Source organism: Erythranthe guttata, chromosome 3 (genome assembly GCF_056151865.1).
Source record: "Erythranthe guttata isolate IM_541 chromosome 3, IM_541, whole genome shotgun sequence".
In the NCBI taxonomy this organism is placed as follows: domain Eukaryota; kingdom Viridiplantae; phylum Streptophyta; class Magnoliopsida; order Lamiales; family Phrymaceae; genus Erythranthe; species Erythranthe guttata.
Window position 1 is genome coordinate 5,122,321 of NC_142535.1, and position 24,529 is coordinate 5,146,849.

General features: G+C 34.7%; 1 protein-coding gene across 1 annotated transcript; it reads left to right on the top strand.

Annotated features, from left to right (window-relative positions):
- The first annotated feature begins 23,194 nt into the window (after nt 1-23,194).
- Nucleotides 23,195-24,175, top strand: LOC148771609 (uncharacterized). The gene has a single exon (XM_088815136.1). It carries the CDS (start codon nt 23,195-23,197, stop codon nt 23,861-23,863), a length of 669 nt encoding a protein of 222 aa, XP_088671262.1. The 3' UTR covers nt 23,864-24,175.
- The last annotated feature ends 354 nt before the right edge of the window (nt 24,176-24,529 follow it).

Below are 24,529 nucleotides of genomic sequence, written 5' to 3' on the forward strand. Positions count from 1 at the left end.
CCCAACCATCTGTGCAAAGGATTTGGGTTGCGACCCCGATGAGGAGTCTGGTTTATCCGGTGGTTGTTCTCGGTCAAAGGACGGCAATAAATTTAGGAGAGAGAAGAGAGAATTCTAGGGTTACTTTAGTTGAAAATTCAACTAACTTTGTTCAATAAATTTTTTTCGATCCGTTTGCTTGAAGCATTTTATTTTTCGTTGAAATTTATGACGTTATTCGTTTATTATGTATGTATTTATGTAACAATCTAAGTTATGTTTGTTTTGATTTCTTTTTGCATATCCTTGGATAGCTTCGTCTGTGTTATACGCATGGACATCGGGAAGAGAGAAGTGTTACAACGTTGTATATCATGCAAAAATATGATCCACATGTATTGTGTTGATGAATTTAAAAAAAAAAAAAACTTATGTTTTTCCATCTTTTGATTATACGTGAGACGACTGTAAGCTTGGTTTCGATGAAAAACAAGTTGAGATTAATGAAATTGAGCATGTAATAGATTTTTTTTTACATATTTTTGTAACAATATTAATTTGTATGTCCATTAATAATGCTTATTTTTATCCATTGTATTGATATGTACATACATTATTATTAATTTGTACGTTCATTGTAATTTGCTTGCTATTAATCTTTTAAATCTTTACGTACATAACATCAGATTCATCATGCTCCATCCACTGTAATTCTAATCTTATAAATTAAATTAATTATACATTAAATATTATTAACGTTATTAAGCTGAAAATGAAGTGTACGCGAAATGCATTTTATTATGAAGTGTTGCGAGGATTATTATATTGTAACACGTCGTCATTTATTACGGGATTGTAAAGTGTTACAATTTTAGGGGATTGTAAAGTGTTACTGGCATTGTATAAGTATCAATATTAGCATCAATATTAGTATCAATGTTAGTATTATTATTAGTATATGTATTATTATCAGTATTAGTATCAATATTAGTAATGAGTATAAATATGAGTATAAGTATGAGTACGAGTATGAGAATGAGTTGAGTATGAGTATGAGTATGTATGAGTATTAGTATGAACATGAGTGTGATAAATATCACTAAATTATTTTGGAAAGCATCAATATGAGTATCAATATTAGTATGTGTATCAATATCAATATGAATAGTAGTATTAATATAAGTATTAGTATTAGTACTTATATTAGTATCAATATTAGTATCAGTATTAATATCAATATTAGTATTAGTATGAATATCGTTATCACTATGAATATGAGTATCAATTTGAGTATGAGTATGAATATGAGTATAAGTATTAGTACGACTATTAATATCATGTTAGTATTAGTGTTCGTATCAGTATTAGTATCAATATTAGTTTTCGTATTCGTATCAAAATTAGTATTCTTATTATTACTGCATATGAGTATGAGTGTGAGTGTGAGTGTGAGTATGAATATGAGCATGAGTATGAGTATTAGTATCAGTATTTGTATTAGTATTAATATCAGTATCAATGTCGGTATCAGTATAAATTTCAGTTTACGTATCCATATTTATATCGATATTATTATCAGAGTTAGTGCATGTATTAGTAATGATTATGAGTATGACTATGGGTATGAGTATGAGTATAATGAGTTTGGGTATGAGTATGAGTATCAGATTGCGTATGAGTATAAGTATTAATATTAGTATCAATATCAGTATGAGTATTAGTATGAGTATCAATATGAGTATCATTATGAATATTAGTATGACTATGAGTGTGAGTATCAGTTTGAGTATCATTATTAATATCAATATTAACATCAATATTAGTATTTGTGTCAGCATGAGTATTAATATGAGAATCAGTATGAGTATGATAATCAGTATGAGTATTAATATGAATATTAGTATCAGTATGAGTAAAATATGAGTATGAGTATATGTATCAGTATGAATACGAGTTTGAGTACATACGAGTATGATTATGCATGAGTATGAGTATGAATATTAGAATGACAATGAGAATGAGAATGAGAATTTATACAAGTACGAGTATGACTTTTAGTATGAGTATAAGCATGGGCATGAGTATTAGTGTGTATGAGTATGAATATGAGTATTTTATAGGAGTACGGGTCTGAGTATTAGTATCAATGTTAATATAAGTATTCGTAACAGTGTCAGTTTGAGTATGAGTATGAATCTGAGTTTCAGTATGTGTTTAAGTATGAGTATCAATATGAGTATCGGTATGAGTATAAATATCAGTATCAATAGTAGTATCCATATTAGTATTAGTATTAGTATTAGTATTAGTATTAGTATTAGTATTAGTATTAGTATTAGTAATGAATATGAGTATCACAATGAGCATGAGTATGCGTATGAGTATGAGTATAAGTATGACAACGAGTATACGTATGCATAGTGTGAGTTTGAGTATGATTATGAGTATTAGTATGAGTATGAGTATCAATATCAATATGCATATCAATAAGAGTATCAATATTAGTATTAGTATCAGTATCAATATCAGTAGTATGACTATCAATATCAGTATGAGTATAAGTAACAGTATCAGTATGACTATCAGTGTCAGTATGAATATGAGTATCAATATTAGTATCAATATATATGTATCAGTATGAGTATCAATATTAGTGTACATATCAGTATGAGTATGATTATCAGTATGAGTTTGAGTAGTATGAGTATGAGTATGAGTATGAGTATGAGTATGAGTATGAGTACGAGTATCAGTATTAGTCTTCGTATCAATATTAGTATGAGCATTGTTATTGAGTGTGAGTGTGATTCGTATCAATATTAGTATGAGTATTGTTATTGAGTGTGAGTGTGAGTGTGAGTGTGAGTGTAAGTATTATTTTTAGCATTAGCATGAATATTAGCATTATTAGTATTTGTACGAGTATAAGTATTTTAATTGTGTTTGTATTAGTATTGGTATTGGTATTAGTATTAGTATTAGTATTAGTATTAGTATTAGTATTAGTATTAGTATTAGTATTAGTATTAATATTAGTATTAGTATTAGTATTAGTATTAGTATTAGTATTAGTATTAGTATTAGTATTAGTATTAGTATTAGTATTAGTATTAGTATTAGTATTAGTATTAGTATTAATATTAGTATTAGTATTAGTATTAGTATTAGTATTAGTATTAGTATTAGTATTAGTATTAGTATCAGTATTAATATTACTATTAGGATTAGTCTTAGTAATAGTAATAGTATTAGTATTAGTATTAGTATTAGTATTAATATTAGCATTAGTATTAGGATTATTATTAGTATTAGTATTAATATTAATATTAGCATTAGTATTAGTATTAGTATTAGCATTAATATTGGTGTTAGTGTTAGTGTTTAGTGTTAGTGTTAGTGTTAGTATTAGAGGTGACATGTACAATTATACTTCGTAATTTTGAGAGTTAAGATTAGAGGTGGCATGGACATTTGATTTTTGTATTTAGTTATATGTTATAATTATTTTGCCGTCTTAGATGTAATTTTCACTTAATGCTGATCTTACTGTATACTCCTATGATTTTTTTATCAAGTTAATTTGATATATATTATATTTATTTCTTACATCTTTAAGTGATTTACTCGCTAGGCATTAATTAGATGAGTTCCACAATAAATGTGCTTTCAAACCCGACTTTGATAATTAAGTTTCAAATTAGCAACTCGAGTGTGTTGGTCGAGATAGTTGTAACATTTGTATCCATTAGTGTATCATATTTAATATCACATTTTTCATATTTAATATTTATATTGAAAGTTTTTAGTACGTACATTATTTTATCTAATTTTTTTATTTTTTTTTAAATTATCCCCGTGCATCGCATGGGTAAAGTACTAGTAATATAGGTAAAAGGGAAAACATGGCTAAAGTTGGAAATATATTTAATTGGGGTTTTTATGCAAAAGTCCCCAACCAAACATGTTTATTATTCTAGGTTTTGGGGACATATCTCTTTCACCAATAAGCCCATCCCTTTAACATTTATTATAACTAAAGGAAACATTCATGTATATCTCAATATTACTCTCAACCATTTATACTCAATTCTTAATTGTAACCCCAATTTATCAATTTTGTCCACAAAAATCTAATTTTGACCACAAAAATTCAATTTTGACTTTTTTTTGGAGCATAATTTAATATGCTCCAATTTCATCCTTAACTTAATTTAATCTCAATTTGACCCCAAATTTCACAAATTACTCAATTTTGACCCAAAACGTTTTTTTTTTCAAAAAAAAAAATTTCAAAATTTTATTTTGCTGCCGGATTCCGGCGTTGACTTTTTTTTTTTTTTTTCTTTTCTTCCTGATTTTTTCGCCGGTTTCCGGCGGTCTCCAGCGTTGACTTTTTTTAGTGTTTTTTTTTAAGTTTTTTTTTTGTTTGGTTTGTTTTGTTTTTCCACGTCCGCCGCTAAACGTTGACTGTAATTGTGCTGTCACTTACAGTAAATTAACATAATTATACTATCAATGATAGTTAATTGACGTAATTGTACTGCCGTTGACATTACATTTATGTAATTGTGCTGCCGTTGACAGTAAATTAATGTAATATTATTATTTTTTATTTTTTTTGTTTTTTTTTATTTTGTTTGATTTGTTGACAAGTCAACGTAATTATATTACTGTCGTTGACAGTAATATAACTGTAAACACAATAATATTACTGTCAACAACATCAATATTATTATTTTTTGGGGGGTTTTGTTTTGTTTGAGTTATTCACGGAATAACGTAATAATATTACTGTCTATTATTGTAATATTACTGTAAACACAATAATATTACTGTGGTTGACGGTAATATTACTGTTGTTATAGTAATATTGCTGTCAACCGCATCAATATTATTATTTTGTTTGGATTTTTTGTTTGTTTGAGTTATTCACGGAGTAACGTAATAATATTACTGTCTATTATTGTAATATTACTGTGGTTGACGGTAATATTACTGTTGCTATAGTAATATTACTGTCACTCACAGTAATATTAATTATTTTGGTTTTTTTTATTATGTTTACATTTGTTGAACGGTCAACATAGTAATATTACTTTATTACACAATAATAATGAGTTTTGTCGTGTTAAAATTAATGTGCTAGAGATTAATATAGCAATATTACTGTGTTAAACTATAGTTTAGTTAATTTTACTGTGTTTAACAGTAATATAGTTAATATTACTGTCAATCACAGCAATATTGCTGTTTAAACGGGAAAAAAAAAAAGTTACAGAAAAAAATGAAAAGAAAAAAAAAATTCAAAAAAGTCAACGCCGGAATCCGGAAGACGAAAAAAAAAAAATTTGAAAAGTCAACGCCGGAATCCGGCGGAAAAAAAAAAGTTTTTGAAAAAAAAAAGTTTTGGGTCAAAATTGAATAATTTGTGAATTTTGGGGTCAAATTGAAGTTAAATTAAGTTAAAGATGAAATTTGAGCATATTAAAGTATGAGGGGTTAGTTTAGTCTTTTACAAAAATCTGGACCATGTGTGGACTTATTGGTAAATGAGATTTTTGTCTGGATCTCTTTATGAATAAGTACCCATTGATGGGCTTATTTGTAAGATGCCCTATTTAATTTGGTGAATATAGCACATCTCCAAGTTTATCTTAAATTGTTGAACAAATTGTGTACTTATCAGTTATCAAGGGACTCGTACAACATTATATTGGTTCATTAATCATGAAACAAAAAATACACCCCTGGTTACTTTTCTATTAATATATTGCATATATGAATAGCAATTATTAATAGAGAAGGAGAAAACAAGGAAAGACAATGGGAAGTCCGATGCAACAGACCGAAATCGACCTCTTTAAAAAGAAAAATGGATCTTTTCACAAGTACAAAACGGTTTTGGAATTCCAATTCAAAAAAATTTAGAATAAAAAAAATTATCGGCCCCCCTCCTTTACCCGGGCTTGGGACTGGCTATGCTGAGCAAATATTGCAGGCACGGAGTTACAAACATAAAACCTATATACAATTAGTAACAAAAAAACACACACACATAATCACATATAGATAGAAGCAAGGAAATTGTACATACCATTCCGGGCAACTAAGCTGAGAAATATAAAAATTGGCCTTCAAACAATACATATATAATATATATTTATTAATTATTATATTAAATATAAATAACTAATTAGTAGTAATATATTAAATGTTAGCTACAAATGGGAATTTTTAGGTTTCGATTATATAATTAAATAGTAGTATTATATTTAAATATTGGTTTGTTTGTTGAGATAAGCCTTTAAATTATAAGTACATTGCATATTTGCATATTTATTTATTTAAAAAAAAAAAGGAAAAAAAAAATAAACGGGGATTTTTACTCGCCACAATACACGTGGGGATTTTATGGGACGAGTATGGGAATTCTTTTTATAGAGTTTGGGGATTTTGACAGTGATGGGGATGGGGATTTTCATAGCAGGACAGGGATGGGGATTGCAAAACACGCCCCATTGCCATCCCTAGAAGGAGATAGCAGCGGTGAACAAAAGAGAGCTCGACCGCCAGAGGTGATAAGGAGTAGATGATGGTAGCGGTGCAGAGATGGAAGGGGGAGATGGCAGCCTAGAGTAGTCTCTCTAATGGCGTAATCCGAAACCCTAGCATATCTAACCACTTTGGCGAATGTAGGATGGTGGCAGTGGAGCACGGCGGCGGAGGAGGTGAATTCCGGTGGCTAAGGCACAGAGCTGTGGCAAAAAGTGGAGAATGTCGGCTGGTGGAGAGAAAAGGGAAAAGATAAATATAGTTTCACGTAATCACTGATCTTAAAAATTATATGACATGTGAGGGTAAATTAGATATGACTGAATTTTAATTTATTAAATATTAATTTAATTAGGGCTTGCCCGGTTACCTATATTGGATTAGGTTGGATTAACTCCCTACTGACTAATTAAGTTAGTAGCATGTTCGGTTTCTTAGATTAGATTTTCTATTAAATTTATTAAAATCGGTTATTATATATGAATTGTCTATAAAACCATTTATTTTACAATAACAAAATATGATTTTAAGGATAAAATTGTATTTTTCTTTTTCAGTCACCCCTATTAAATTAATCTCGGGGTGCTACTAATTTAATGAAATAGTAGCATTTAATAGCGGACTTTTAAGTTTTAGATTCCAATTTTTTTTTGAACTGGAATTCCAAAACCAGTAAGCATTTAGTAGCATTTAATTAGTTAACCAGTAAGAAATTAATCCAATCTAATCTAATCCGAGTCCAAATTGGATTAATTTCTTACTGGTTAACTAATTAATTAGTCAATAATATGTTTGGTTCTTTAGATTACATGTTGTATTAAATTTGTTAAATTCTATTATACTATGTAAATTGCCCGAGAAGTCTTCTATTTAACAAAATTAAATCATTATTTGAAGGATAAATTTGTAATTTTTCATTTTAGTCACCCTTACTAAATTAATCGCAGGGGAAGGGTGTTACTAATTTCATGACATAGTAGCACTTAATTGCGGACTTCAAATTTAGTAGCGGGCTTGAGTAATATTGAATTTTTTCAACCAAACATCTCACTAACTCCTACTATTTAATTAATCTAATCTAATAATAGCAAGCAAACGAGGCCAAAGGGGAAAAAAATTATCGGCCCTCCTCCTTTACCCGGGCTTGGGACGAGCTGTGCTGAGCAAATAATGCAGGCACGGGTGGAGTTACAAGAATAAACCTATATATACAACTACCAACACTAAAACACACCCACATAATCACACATAGATATAATCAAGGAAACTGTACATACCATCCCAGACAACAAATATTAATTAAGGCTGAGAAATAGTTTGATTCATATACCATAGTTTTTATGAGTTTTCATACTGGCAAACAAGCAGTTCAATTTTACAAGTAAATAAGTTAATCACTAAGCAGCTAATACTTTTACGACTGCTTTCAAAATCTAAGGCAAGAAACCAAAACTCGGTGAAGAAACCAAAGAATCGAGATACAAGGCGGGGTCTTATTGCAAGTCATGATCTCATATTGTGTAGTGAAGTTCACGAGGCAAGTTACTATGATAAAACTGTCTCCCAGAATCGAGAAATTCACGATAGAGATTAACTGAAGACTGCCAAAGAAAAATAAAGTAAATAAAAAACCACAGCTCGAGAAAAGCAAACCACAGAAAGATAAAAAAGTCAATAACCAAATTGAGATTCAACATAATTCAATTATATATGTCATTATGATTACCTTAATTCCCGCTAAGAAAATTGAGAAACAAGCATAACACCATCAACTCAGCAACCAACCTGGAGCTCTAGGTGGTACTAGGAAGACGAGCTCGAACATACACCTTGTTCACTGAACAATAAATATACAACCAAAAAAGCCACAAAAAGAAACTCGAGAAAATTCAAGAAGCCAAACGTAGTTGGATTTGCTTACTTTTGTCTATTTTAATGCGTATTGTTGAAGTTATCAAATGGCATAAATAATTGAGAGTATCAAATTGAACATGCAGCTGAAACAGGGAACTAGTTTTTCAATATGCATATGCAGATATATAATATATAAATTGCCATAAAATAACCATAAAGAACAACAAATTAAAGCAACACATGTCTAACAAACACAACCAAAAAAAACTCCAACGAACAAACTGCCGACAACAGAAATCACTAAAGAATTGGAGGATGTTCAATTAAACGAGTCTTGGCAATCCATTAAGAAGACGTAAGCTTAAAAGGCCTGAAAATATAATACACACCGAATTTCACCTCCACCAAGTATGCTGGTTCATGAAGTGATGATGAACGGTCACAAAATTCCGATGACAAAGACTCGATGGAGAGCAGTTAACATATAATACGGCCGATCCCATCTAAGTTCTGCAAAAAAAAAGGCGAGCAAACCCCAAAACCCGAAGAACAGACTTGTGGAATTTTCCAAAATTCGAAAGCTTTGGTACACAAACCACATTACTGCCAGGGCCTTGATTCATAATCTTACATGCCAACTTTACCACTACTACGGGTTCTGCAAAAAAGGCGAGCAAGTCCCATAACCAGAAAAAACATAGTGATCAGACAAACAAACAACTACAATCAACAACAGTAAGAAGGAAAAAGAGATTGCCTGAACCTAGACGAGTCCAATCACTAAGCAAACAAGTAGGTCAAATTTATGAATTTTCATACTGGCAAACAAGTAGGTCAAATTATAAGTAAATTAGTTAATCACTAAGCAGCTAAAAATCAAAAAGGTTAGTAGATGGGATAAAAGCTTTACTAGTAAAAACATTCTTACTCCTCTAAATCATTCATTTCCCTTTTTTTCTTTTAATTATTGTGGAACACATTACTGATAAAGGAAACACACCTTATGTGAAAAAAATTACCAAAGTCGTATCAGAGACAAATCCAAGAGGAAACAAATTTTATCAAATAAGGTACCTAATACTTAAAACAATTACGCAGACACAAACCTTAATCAAATAAATTCACCGAGTCTTGAAAAATGCGTCACTTTAGCATATTACCAGTGTCAGATAAAAACATTACCTCACAATCTGCAAAAGACAATATCACGCACTAGGAAGTACAAATCACGATGAAGAATTGACCAAGAACTCTGCAGAATGGTAATCCAAAGCATATTCAATAGACTTTAAACATCCTCAAAACAGCAGAGCAACAAATCTAATATCATCACAACATACTTACTCAAAAAAAAAAAAAAAAAAAAGAATCACAACATACGAGCAGAAACCAAGGCCCTAACAGTAAACTTCAAACACGGCAGCTACTTGACAACAATATTAAGTCTAATGGATCATAATTTCAACAAACCCCCCTACACGCGCGAAATCCAACATGGGCAACTGAACCAGGTTTTTCTTATTCTGAGATATATGCATAGTGCCAACTTCGATTGTGTAGAAAAATCGCCAGGAAAAAATACCAAATCCTCATAGATGCATAATATACATGAACCTTAACTTGCTCAATGCATCAAGAAAACCAAATAGATGTTCAAGGCCACAATAAAGAATACTACTCACTTGATCTGCAGAAGAAGCACGTTCCACACCAGTAGTGCATTATCAGACCAACTAAAAAGCACACACAATTCCAGTTGCAAAATAATAGAAATACTGATAGGAATAACACCCGAAACACTTTTACGACTGCTTTCAAAATCGAAGGAAAGAAATAATACTCTGCAGAAACCTTGTGAAGAAAACAAAGAACACCATTCATGAAGACATCGTGATCTCATATTTTGCGGTGAAGTTCACATGGCAAGTTAATATGATAAAACCGTCTCCCGGAATCAAGAAATTCATGATAGGGTTAACTGAAGACTACCAAAGAAAAATAAAGTAAATAAAAAATCACAGCTCCAGAGAAGCGAACCACCGAAAGATAAGAAGTCAGTAACCGACAAGCAAAAGAAGAGTCGAAATTCTTGACACATAATAGCAAAAGGTTAGTTATGAATAAAATTATCAGCCTCTAGTTTAAAATTAAAGCCCAATAGAATATCAATGTCAACTTCCTTTTAGTAGTCAAACCAAATTGCAATTTTACTCGATTACTTAGAAAAGTAAGTCCCGTCAAAACTAAGGGATTGAAACTAGTGGACCTAGGATGGCATGTTAATTAACAAGAATGCAAGAAACATATTTTAAATGCCACTATCAAAAATAAATTCTATATACAGCAAGTTTATGAAAATGTTAAATAAAAATTCAAAGTCAAAAATCAGTACATTATAATTTATAATTTATGAATTATATGTAGCAAAAAGAAGTAAAAGACTCAACACAGAACATGCAGCCTAAGCAGAGAGTTACTCGTGAATTCTAGCCAAAATATTATATACAGATAAAATCAAGCTGATAATCATCCATAAATTATAAATTATAAATTATAATTTAAATTATCCTATTCAAGGTAGAAAAGTTAATAAATTAAAGATTATAGATTATTCAATTATAAAAGGAGCGTAGAGCTATAAATATGCCATTATGATTACCTTAAATCCTGCTAAGAAAATTGAGAAACAATCATAGCACAATCAACTCCGCAACCCAGAGCTCTAGGAGGTACTAAGAAGACAAACTCGAACATACAGCTTGTTTTACTGAAGAATAAATACAACCAAACAAGCCACAAAAAAAACCAGAGGACATGCAGAGAAAGTTCAAGAAGCCACACGTAATTTGATAATACATTACTACGTCTAAATGTAGAAAAATGAAAAGTTAACTATATAATCTCCATGCTTTTTTTTTCGCATAAAAAGTTAACTTATCAGTGCAAGTACGAATGATATCAAAATTTCGGGGGCTTATGTTTTCTATTAACTTGTTTTGGCAAGTACGAATGATATCAAAATTTGCTTCCAAAGGCCAAAAAAAGGGTTTGGTTAAGGGAAAAATGGTAAAACTGATTTGTCATGCTCGAACAACATATTATTAATGTTTGATAGTTAGATATTCTCGGCCCTCCTCCTTTACCCGGGCTTGGGACCGGCTGTGCTGAGCAAATATTGCAGCACAGGCGGAGTTACAAAAATAAATCTATATACAACTAGCAACAGTAAAACACACACATAGTACACATACAGATAGAAGCAAGGACATTGTACTAATCTACTTGTGCCTCCAGACAACAAATATTAATTAAGGCTGAGAAATATTTTGATTCATATACCTACTAATCTACTTGTGCCTCCGGGCTATTATTACATTCGACAAAATGTTTTTTAAGAGTCTTCATACTGGCATATAAGTAGGTTAATTTTATAAGTAAATTAATTAATACGGTATCCCACTAATCCCTAAGCAGCTAAAAATCACAGAAAATAGTAGATGGGATAAAAGCTTAGTTACTACAAAAAACTTTCGTACTCGTTTCAATCATTCATTTCCCTTTTTTGTATTTTAATTATTGTGGCGAACATTACTGATGAAGGAAAAACCTCATGTGAAAAAAATTACCAAAGTCGTATCGAGGACAAGTCCAAGAGGAAATAAATTTTATCACATAAGGCAACTAATAATTGCACATTTACGCAGAACTAAATCTTAATCAAATAAATTCATTGAGACTTGAAAAATGCATTACTTTAGCATATTACGAACATTAACTCACAATCTGCAAAAAGACAATTTCACGCATTTGAAAATTCTCAAATAGTAGAAATCACGATGAAGAAGTGACCAAGAACTGTGTAGAATGGTAATCCAAAGCATATTCAATAGATTTTAAACATCCTCAAAACAGCAAAGCAGTAAATCTAAAGTCTCCTCATAAGAATCACAACATACGAGCAGAAACCGAGGCCCCAACGGCAGCCACAAATGTATCATAACATCAACGAATCCTACACGTACGAAATCCAACACGGGTAACTGAACCAGGTTTACTATTCTGGGATGCATAGTCCCAACTTCAAGAATGTGCAGAAAAATTGCCGGGAAAAAAAAACAAAATCTTCATAGACGAACGTTAACTTGCTCAATGCATACAAGACCACTTCAAGATTTATAAAGCATGGATCAAAACCAAAAAGAGATCTTCAGAATAACTACTCACTTGATCTGCAGAAGCAGCACGTTCCACACCAGTGGTGCATTATCTGACCAACTAAAATCACAAAGCAAAATAACAGAAAACCTGATAGAAATAACATCCGAACACTTTCAGGACTGCTCCCAAAATCTAAGCCAAGAAATAATACTCTGCAAAAACCATGTCACAAACACTCGAGGATGGGTTAGGAAATGTAACATCCTATAGGGTGGAATGTGTTTTCTAATATGGTGGAGCAGTTTTCTTGCAGTTCCACAAACTGAGGCAAGAGAGCTCAATGAAGGACTATAGGGTGAAGTTTGAAGAGCTAAACGCCTTCTTCATAAGTCACTCATACAAAAACTTAACTGAAGAATTTTACAATAGGGCTTTTTTAGGACGGCTGAACGAAGATTTGAAGGCTGGTCTTACATCACCATGGATTTCATTGTGGGGCTGCTATTTGGATAGCGGTGGATAGGCTCACCAAGTACGAGCCCTTACTCGCGCCATATCACCGGAGGTCATTCTAAGTCTAAAGGAAAAGATGCTATTTAGATAGTGGTGAATAGGCTCACCAAGTAAGGGCCCTTACTCGCGCCATATCACCCAAGGTCACTCTTAAGTCTAGAAGAAAGGATGCTATTTGGATAGTGGTGGATAGGCTCACCAAGTAAGGGCCCTTACTCGCGCCATATCACCGGAGGTCACTCTTAAGTCTATAGAAAGAATGCTATTTGGATAGTGGTGGATAGGGTCACCAAGTAAGGGCCCTTACTCGCGCCACATCACCGGAGGTCACTCTTAAGTCTCAAAAAAAGATACTATTTGGATAGCGATGGATAGGCTCACCAAGTACAGGCCCTTACTCGCGCCATATCACCGGAGGTCACTCTTAAGTCTAAAAAAAAGTTACTATTTGGATAGCGGTGGATAGGCTCACCAAGCACGGGCCCTTACTCGCGCCATATCACCGGAGGGCACACTCTAAGTCTAGAGAAAAAGATGCTATTTGGATAGTGGTGAATAGGCTCACCAAGTAAGGGCCCTTACTCGCGCCATATCACACCGAAGGTCACTCTTAAGTCTAGACATTAAGGATGCTATTTGGATACTGGTGGATAGCCTCACCAAGTACGGGCCCATACTCGCGCCATATCACCGGAGGTCACTCTTAAGTCTAAAAAAAAGATACTATTGGGATAGCGGTGGATAGGCTCACCAAGTACGGGCCCTTACTCGCGCCATATCACCAGAGGTCACTCTTAAGTCTAGAAGAAAGGATGCTATTTGGATAGAGGTGGATAGGCTCACCAAGCACGGGCCCTTACTCGCGCCATATCACCAGAGGTCACTCTTAAGTCTAGGAAAAAGGATGCTATTTGGATAGCGGTGGATAGGCTCACCAAGCACGGGCCCTTACTCACGCCATATACCGGAGGTCACTCTTAAGTCTAGAAGAAAGGATGCTATTTGGATACCGGTGGATAGGCTCACCAAGTAAAGGCCCTTACTCGCGCCATATCACCGAAGGTCACTACTAAGTCTAGAAGAAAGGATGCTATTTGGATAGTGGTGGATAGGCTCACCAAGTAAGGGCCCTTACTCGCGCCATATCACCGGTGGTCACACTTAAGTCTAAGGAAAGAATGCTATTTGGATAGTGGTGGATAGGCTCACCAAGTAAGGGCCCTTACTCGCGCCACACCACCGGATGTCACTCTTAAGTCTCAAAAAAAGATACTATTTGGATAGCGGTGGATAGGCTCACCAAGTACGGGCCCTTACTCGCGCCATATCACCGGAGGTCACTCTTAAGTCTAAAAAAAAGTTACTATTTGGATAGCGGTGGATAGGCTCACCAAGCACGGGCCCTTACTCGCGCCATATCACCGGAGGTCACACTCTAAGTCAAGAGGAAAAGATGCTATTTGGATAGTGGTGAATAGGCTCACCAAGTAAGGGCCCTTACTCGTTCCATATCACACCGAAGGTCACTCTTAAGTCTAGAAGAAAGGATGCTATTTGGATAGTGGTGGATAGGCTCACCAAGTACGGGCCCATACTCGCGCCATATCACCGGAGGTCACTCTTAAGTCTAAAAAAAAGATACTATTTGGATAGCGGTGGATAGGCTCACCATGTAGGGGCCCATACTCGCGCCATATCACCGGAGGTCACTCTTTAAGTCAAAAAAAAAAGTTACTATTTGGATAGCGGTGGATAGGCTCACCAAGCACGGGCCCTTACTCGCGCCATATCACCGGAGGTCACACTCTAAGTCTAGAAGAAAGGATGCTATTTGGATAGTGGTGAATAGGCTCACCAAGTAAGGGCCCTTACTCGCGCCATATCACACCGAAGGTCACTCATAAGTCTAGAAGAAAGGATGCTATTTGGATAGTGGTGGATAGGCTCACCAAGTACGGGCCCATACTCGCGCCATGTCACCGGAGGTCACTCTTAAGTCTAAAAAAAAGATACTATTTGGATAGCGGTGGATAGGCTCACCAAGTACGGGCCCATACTCGCGCCATATCACCGGAGGTCAGTCTTAAGTCTAGAAAAAAGGATGCTATTTGGATAGAGGTGGATAGGCTCACCAAGTACGGGCCCTTACTCGCGCCATATCACCGGAGGTCACTCTAAAGTCTAGAAGAAAGGATGCTATTTGGATAGCGGTGGATAGGCTCACCAAGCACCGGCCCTTACTCGCGCCATATCACCGGAGGTCACTCTTAAGTCTAGAAGAAAGGATGCTATCTGGATAGCGGTGGATAGGCTCACCAAGCACGGGCCCTTACTCGCGCCATATCACCGGAGGTCACACTCTAAGTCTAGAGGAAAAGATGCTATTTGGATAGTGGTGAATAGGCTCACCAAGTAAGGGCCCTTACTCGTTCCATATCACACCGAAGGTCACTCTTAAGTCTAGAAGAAAGGATGCAATTTGGATAGTGGTGGATAGGCTAACCAAGTACGGGCCCATACTCGAGCCATATCACCGGAGGTCACTCTTAAGTCTAAAAAAAAAGATACTATTTGGATAGCGGTGGATAGGCTCACCAAGTACGGGCCCATACTCGCGCCATATCACCGGAGGTCACTCTGTAAGTCTAAAAAAAAAAGTTACTATTTGGATAGCGGTGGATAGGCTCACCAAGCACGGGCCCTTACTCGCGCCATATCACCGGAGGTCACACTCTAAGTCTAGAGGAAAAGATGCTATTTGGATAGTGGTGAATAGGCTCACCAAGTAAGGGCCCTTACTCGCGCCATATCACACCGAAGGTCACTCTTAAGTCTAGAAGAAAGGATGCTATTTGGATAGTGGTGGATAGGCTCACCAAGTACGGGCCCATACTCGCGCCATGTCACCGGAGGTCACTCTTAAGTCTAAAAAAAAGATACTATTTGGATAGCGGTGGATAGGCTCACCAAGTACGGGCCCTTACTCGCGCCATATCACCGGAGGTCACTCTTAAGTCTAGAAGAAAGGATGCTATTTGGATAGAGGTGGATAGGCTCACCAAGTACGGGCCCTTACTCGCGCCATATCACCGGAGGTCACTCTAAAGTCTAGAAGAAAGGATGCTATTTGGATAGCGGTGGATAGGCTCACCAAGCACCGGCCCTTACTCGCGCCATATCACCGGAGGTCACTCTTAAGTCTAGAAGAAAGGATGCTATCTGGATAGCGGTGGATAGGCTCACCAAGCACGGGCCCTTACTCGCTCCATATCACCGGAGGTCACTCTTAAGTCTAGAAGAAAAGGATGCTATTTGGATACCGGTGGATAGGCTCACCAAGCACGGGCCCTTACTCGCGCCATATCACCGGAGGTCACTCTTAAGTCTAGAAGAAAGGATGCTATTTGGATACCGGTGGATAGGCTCACCAAGTAAGGGCCCTTACTCGCGCCATATCACCGAAGGTCACTACTAAGTCTAGAAGAAAGGATGCTATTTGGATAGTGGTGGATAGGCTCACCAAGTACGGGCCCTTACTCGCACCATATCACCGGAGGTCACTCTTAAGCCTATAATAAAGGATGTTATTTGGATAGTGGTGGATAGGCACACCAAGTATGGGCATTTTGTGGCCCTTACTCGCGCTATATCACGGGAGGTCACTCTAAGTCTAGAGGAAAAGATGCTATCATTGAAAGAAGACCTAAATACCTTGCCAAATAAATTATCATTCAAAGAAGACCTAGACATAAGGCAGAGAAAAGAAACATATAACATAGGAGAGGCTCCTGATAATTAGACTGTAAGCATGTAGAGAGTAAAAATGGAACTACGACACTTCCCTTATGCGACTGGTAGGACGGCTAAATAAACTATCTCCCGCTTAGTCAATAGGTAATCCTATCCAAAGGGTCCAAGGGTACATAAGCAGTTGCAGAGCCTATTTTAAAAAATGTATATGGAATTAGCACAACTTTAAAAGATAGACGTACAGTAAAAAAAAAATGTGATCTAAAGTTATAAAATAAGGAGGATGGGGGAGAAAGCGAGATTGAACAATATCATATTGCGAGCAAACATATTTTAACCAAAACTATCATAAAAGCAAAACCAAGATAAGGAGAAAATACTCAACTTGAAGCGCTGTCTATGCCATCTCATATAAGAAAACCAAACCAAAGGACCATCAGAGACCAGAGAGAACATAATCCAAACTCGAACAATCGGAAAACAGACAAAACAGTGGCCGTACAAAATCACCCAAATAAGAACAGGAAATCTTGTGGTCATATAAAGTAAAAATCTGAAAATCGAATGAAAAGGATGATGTTTACATTAAGAATATATAATCTGGAACAGAAAAAATCATATCTAACAGTAGACACAACTAGAACCCACTGATCAACATATTACACAATCAGAAACAAAAGCTAATTATTAAATCACAAAATAAATTATCTTGCCATCATCAGATCCAACCGAGATCTCTAGCTTAAGCAACCGAGATCAGATCAATCGTGCTAGTTGCAGAGTTAGCTTAGCTCCATAAAATAAAGATGAAACCTTTCCTAAAACCACAAACAGAACGTACCAAAATAAAGTAGTAAAGAAGTAGAGGGATTTAAAAGATACATTAAAAAATTGTGATCTACAGTTAGAGAGAGAAAGAGAGATTGCGCATATATATCATAAGGAGAATCAAATCTTAATCAGCAGACAAATAGGTTGAACATCGAAAACATATATACAGATCAAAAGGAATAAACTTTTTCAGAAGAGCAGGGTAACAAATTGTAATATAAAAGCAATTATCACATACCTGCATTCAAACCAGCCGATTACCAAACCCTAGAACCACGCCGGATCAAAATCACCAACAGAAAACCAAACCGGAATCACAATCGAACGGCCTCACAAAGATACGCCGGCGAATCCATGACGATCCTATTATCAGACCGGCAAAATAACCCCAAATAAAATCAAATCAGGACCAAAATCAGACGGTATCGCGAAAGAGAAGAAAAAACAAACGACGGATAATCGCAGCCGATTGAATTAAATTGAATTGCGCAAGTTTCATAGCGACGATGATACATATAATCTAGAAAAACGGAGACGACAAATAAATAATCAAACAAAACTCTAATCCGCAGAGAAGTAAAGCCGATCAAACCAATGACAGACGAGAGACGAAGGAATTAGTTGCGGTTGTAGGAGGGGATGGGTATTTATAGAAGAGTCGGTGTTGGACGGCTGTGATTAATCGGATCAGAGGGTCAGAACTCCTTGTCATATTAGTATTTTATTCGTTTTTTTTTTAATTTAATTATTTTCCAAATATGAGGCCACCTCCACACGTGTTCCTTTTCGATTTCTTTTTCGTTCCCTTTTTTTTCTTTTCTTTTTTTTTTGTTGGTTAAATTTTACTTTCCCTATTTTGGTTCAGAAAAGAGTACGTATCCTTTTTGGTTACGCATATTAGTATTTTATTTTTTTTTCTGAATAATAATAATAATAATAATAATAATAATAATAATAATAATAATAATAATAATAATAATAATAATAATAATAATAATAATAATAATATTTATTGTCCAATAAAACTCCATTCAATTTAGGGTTAATGAGGCATAACCCCTCATTACAAAAATTATTAGCACTAACCACCTATCATTATTTTAAATGAGTTTGCACAATTAACAATTAACATAAACTTAGGGGTCACACAATTCAAAAAATATTAAATTAGTTTGTTTACAAATGGTCAATTATGAATTGAGCTCAAACTATATTATTTTACCAAATGAGCGGGTATCCCTCATTTTTCCTTGAATTTTATTGTACTTTACAACTCCAATTATATTTTATGGAGTATTTGAGAAAACCCTCTCATATGCCTTTTATAGTTAGTGTAGACCAAAAAAAAAGGTTTTCAGAAAAAAAAAATTCAAATACAAATAAAAAGTCAACGTCGGAGGAAGACCAGCGGTCTCCGTCGGCTGACCGGTGTCTCCGGTGGTGGCGGTCAAAATTGGGGTCAAATTAGAATAAGGGTCAAATTTGGTTATGTGTGAAATTGGGGGCCTAAATTGGGGTGTAAATCATGAAATTGGAGTTGAATTAGGGTTTTAAGGAGTTGGGGGTAATTTCGATATATATAAAAAAAATTTCCTTATTTGCAAATAAGTTTGAATGAACTCGATTTATTTGGAAGACAAAAGGTTAGATGTCCCATTTTAATTAAGTGCTCTTGTCATGTGCATATTTGTGATTTGCTCTTATTAAAATAGGGTTCTATTTTGATAACTCATCCATCCGGAAGTAAAAATACATCCTAGATAAATAACTATCAAATATTCTCCTAAAATATAGGAGCACGTCAAAAAAAAAAAAAACACCTCAACATAATTGAGTTTTCTTTGCGTAAAAATCTCAATAGAATTAAGTTTTCTCGACGTCTTCAACAAATTTCCCCTGGCAAAAATAAAAAATAAAAAATTCTATGTGTATATATAAACATTTCGCTGCTTCAAAACTCTCCACAAAATTATTAGTTTGTACTCACTATTGAAGAAACTCCAAGCAATTGTTCAATTGTTCAATTTTACCATAAAAATCGGTTTTTGTGGTTATTTAAAATGGATTACAAGATAAATAATATATAAATAATGATAAATTTGTTCGATAAAGTTCCGCCGAGGTAGGGATAATATCCGAGCAGGCCGGCCAGGTAAAGATACAAACTTTGGGGGAGCGGGAATAGACCAAATAAATTTCCAACTTTTTTTTACCGTTCCACTAACTGCCCCATCTCGGTGACTCGACGAATCCTTCATGTGCACTCGACCTGCAAGAATAACTTGATAGCATGATTTCTCAGAGAAGTTTCCACTCGATGTATAGTCCCAGATTACAGTATGTTTTGAAAGATCACTTCCAATAGGAACCGCTAGTATTCGATGATTATCCACTGGCCAAAAGAATTCTGATAAAATATTTGTGTTCCATGATCGGATATTTGGGTCGATGAGATCAACCACCACGTTTGGAAATGAGGAGTTGATTGGTCGTCCTGTAACAATTCGAAATGCCCCATCTTCCACTAACCATGGGTCACCCCAAATGGCAGTTTCTCGACCATTAATCCACTCTAAAGCATCCCATAATATAGGATGGAATAGCTTGTAGGACTGACTTGATAAGAACCTCTTTCCCCGCATTCGATATCTTCTTTTCACTCCAGCCTTTGATTTTATTCCAAACACTATCCCTGAGGTAACCAAAAACCGCCTTACGAGATGATCCCATCGATGACGGCATACCCATGTGCTTGTCATGTTTATCCACCACTTTAAATCGAAGATCAATATTTGTGATCACCCTCCTTCTCCTACTCGTAGTAGATGGATAGAAAACCATGGTAGATTTATCCAAGTTTATGAGTTGACCCGAGGCAAGCACATACTCATCAAGAATACGCCTAAGGGTGAACGCACTCAACACAGTAGCATGGGAAAAAATAAGTGTATCATCTGCTTCGCAAAGGTTCGAGATCGGGGAGCCGTCAGGAGCAATTTTGATGCCTTGAATATCTCCACTATCAGCCGCCTTCTAGGTCATCGAGATAAGGGCCTGAGTGCAACAAATAAAAAGATAAGGCGAAAGGTGATTGCCCTAGTGAAGCCCCCTAGATGGTCGAATCGAACCAAACTAGTAGCCATTGAACAAAAATGCATAAGAAACAAATTAAACACATAACATAATCAATTTAATCAAGTTAGAGGGAAAACCGAGACGACCCAAGATTCTTCCCAAAAAAACCTACTCGATACGATCATATGCCTTACTAATGTCCAGTTTAAAAAGGGTCATTTATGTGAGTTTACCAAAAAACAAATGCAGATAAAAATGCATAATTTGCTCGCGAGTGAGCAACTCGAACTAGAGTCAAGGGTCTAAATGACTTTTACCGGAGAGTCTAGTATTTGCAACCCAAAAATAATCATTACGGGATGAAAAGCGTAGGTAATAAGTTTTACATACGAAAGAACAAAATCGTCTTCCAGCATTAATAATTCTCTTATGCCTTTATGTGTCAAGTATTAGTATAACATTTAGGACAAATGACAAATAGGCCCATTGGGCTAGACTTAAATGCATATAACTCCAGACAAGAAAAAGTTTCACAAATAAACCTATCCCCATGTCTTTGTCTAAAATGCCCTTCATTATATAATTTTCATCAATTTCATCTATTACACTCTAACTTCATCAATATTGCACCTTGACCCCGAATTTGAACAAAAAAATCACATTAACCCCCATTTTCACAATTTTTTTATTTTCTTTGATTTTTTTTCCAACCAGATTCCGACGTTGAATTTTAGTTTATTTTTTTACTAAAATATTTTTCCCTGCCGGTCAGCCGCCATTGATTTTTTTTTTAATCTTTTTTTCTTCTACCTAAATTACTGTGCTAATAACAAAATTACTGTCTGAGACAGTAATATTAAACAGTAATATTACTACTATCGGAGACAATAATATTACGGTCGGGACATAATATTGCAGGTCAAGACGATAAAATTAACTAATACATTAATATTACTGTGTTAACAACAGTAGTACTGTCTGAGACAGTTATATTACAGTAAGGACAGTAATACTGTCTTTGACAATAATATTACTATATTTGACTGCAATATTTGTCTTTGACAATAATATTATTGTATTTGACTGCAATATTACTGTCTCAGACAATAATATCGTAGTCCAAGACAATAATATTAATGAAAGATAGTTATAAAAAAAAGTCAACGAAGGAGACCGGCGGTCAACGGTTGCTGACCTGCCGGAAAAGAAATTCAGAAGAAAAAAAAAAAAAATGTCAATACCAGTGGTCGGCGGTGGTGGTCAAAATTGGTTAATTGGTGAAATGAGGCAAAATTGGGGTTTAAATCATGAAATTGAAGTTGAATTAGGGTTTCAAGCAGTATTCTAAAAATCGGCCGAGGAGGCCGATTAATCGGTCTTCGAGGCGGAGGCGGTCCAAAACATTTACGATTTTAGTGGAAAGGTTTGAACAATCGGTTTTTTTCCTGTGAGGCGGTTTTATGTGGTCTGAGGCGGTCGAGGCGATCTGAGGCGGTCAAACCTTTAAAGCGTGTCAAACTTCGGTGGCAAAAACCGGTTGTTTTTTTTTTTTCAAAATAAAAGTTGGGATTTAAAAAAAAAATGAGTTTATGCTTTATTTTGTTTACGTTAACTATTATTTTTAAAGAACTAATGAAGTATGCCAGAAATGTATGTTAATTCAAAAAAAATGCCTTTTTATTTATACTTTCTAAGGATATTTATGTATTATGATCTTATTATTATTAAACTTTTATTATGTTATTAGGATATATATATACATGATGGAGATATAACTATGTTTAAATATATTTTTATCTATGTTTTGAGTATTTATAAAATATAATACCTACAAATATATTGTATTAAATATTAAAAATCAATTTATTTCCAATTTATCACCGCCGCACCGATTAATCGTGAGTCGGTTCCTGACCGCCTCCGACCCGATTATCGCTTTTTACAACCTTGGTTTCAAGGAGTTGGGAGTAATTTTGGTATATGCGAAAGCGTTTTCCTAATTAGCAAATAAGTTTGAATGATGTGGATATTTTTCTAAGACAAAAAAATAGGATGTCCTTTTTTTAATTAAGTGCATTCGTCATGGGTCTATTTGCCATTTACCCTATAATTTAAGCTAGATCTTTGTATTATTTTTTTAAATAGAAGGGTTTATATGCAATTATATCTAACTTAACTGGGGGGCTCTATGTAATTTACTCAATCTTATGGGCGAAAATTGAGTTTCTAACAAATCAACTGTCAAAAATGAATGAATTGAGATCAACTGCGGCCACTTTCCCTGCCAGGAGCCCTAGAACAGCTTAAGCAGCCGTGCTTTGCATTTCTCAGGCAAGTGGAATTCTCTTCTTCAACTTTAAACAGAATACATTCATATATATATATACATATATATATATATATATATATATATATATATATATATATATATATATATATATATATATATATATATATATAAGGTGCTGTATCTATAATAAATATGGCGAAGCTTCTAAAGAAATCGGGGTGGTTTTTGGTGAAAGATTTGGAGAAGACGTTACTGCCGAATGTCGATTTCTTGAAGAGCTGTTGTGTAACCATGGAACAGATTATTCGGACGGTGAACTCGTTCCCGAGGTTTCTATTACAGAATCCCGAAAATATAAGAAAATGTGCGAGCAAGGCAGAGGAAATGGGCGTCAAAAGGGGTTCGAAAATGTTCATTCACGCGGTTCGGACAGTTGCTTCGATGAACGACGAGACGTGGGAAATGAAGTTGCAGGCTTTTCGGGATCTCGGGTTTTCGGAAGACGACATTTTGAGGGCTTTTAGGAAGTCGGTTCCGGCTTTTGCTGTTGCTGTGGAGAAGATGAATAAGGTTAAAGAGGTTGTCGTTTCTAGCGGGAAGTACGACATGGCGTGTATTATCAGCCACCCGATATCGTTTATATGCAGCGTTGAAAAGAGGTATAAACCGAGGCTGCAAGTTTTAAGGATTTTGGAAAGTAAGAATTTGATTTCAAAGTGGCCGAGCTTTAGTACAATGTACAGCATATCAGACAAGCAGTTTTTCGACAAATTTGTCGGCCCTTATCAACATCAAGTTGGCCATGTATCGATGCCAAAGTGTGCAACCCGTGGCAAAAAAATGAGGTTAAATGAATCTTGATTATGAAATTAATTTTATTATTTTAACTTTAGATTACCGAAGCCTAGAGTAAATCGTTTGGCCGATTGGAAGGTAAAGATACTTTTTGAGTATTTATACTATTTTGTATTCTTGATGCTAAACTTAGTTGTTTTGTACGATTCTTGGAAGGTTTTAGTATTGATGTTTTGTAACTGGCTTATCAATCGTGTAGCAAGGAATTTTACATCGGTGACTAGCCGTCTGTAATAGAATTGCATATGCGACGAACATCTTTTAGTATCTCCAAAGATCGATTTTTTACTTATCATTTTCATCTGTGATATGAAAAACTTAGATAATGTTTGGATTTGTTTTTAGAGTTATTTTCATTTTACTTTGCGGAAATATATTTCGAGGGAAACTGGTATTTTAGAAGAAGAATTTGAATAATAAAGTGAGCAAAATGAGTTTCTTAGTCCCGTAAGTTTGTTAGTTGGGAGATTTAGTTCACCTCATTTCAAAATTAGAATTTTAGTCTTGTAAATTACAAAATTTGAAAATATTAGTCCTATGACCTGCTATAATCGGTAATTCAATAATTAGTTGAGTGAGTTGGCACTTAATTTATACCGTGGCAGTCGGATTGTTTCACTAAGTCGGATTGTTTCACTGTATAGTATAGCAATCAAATCATGTCCAGAAGAG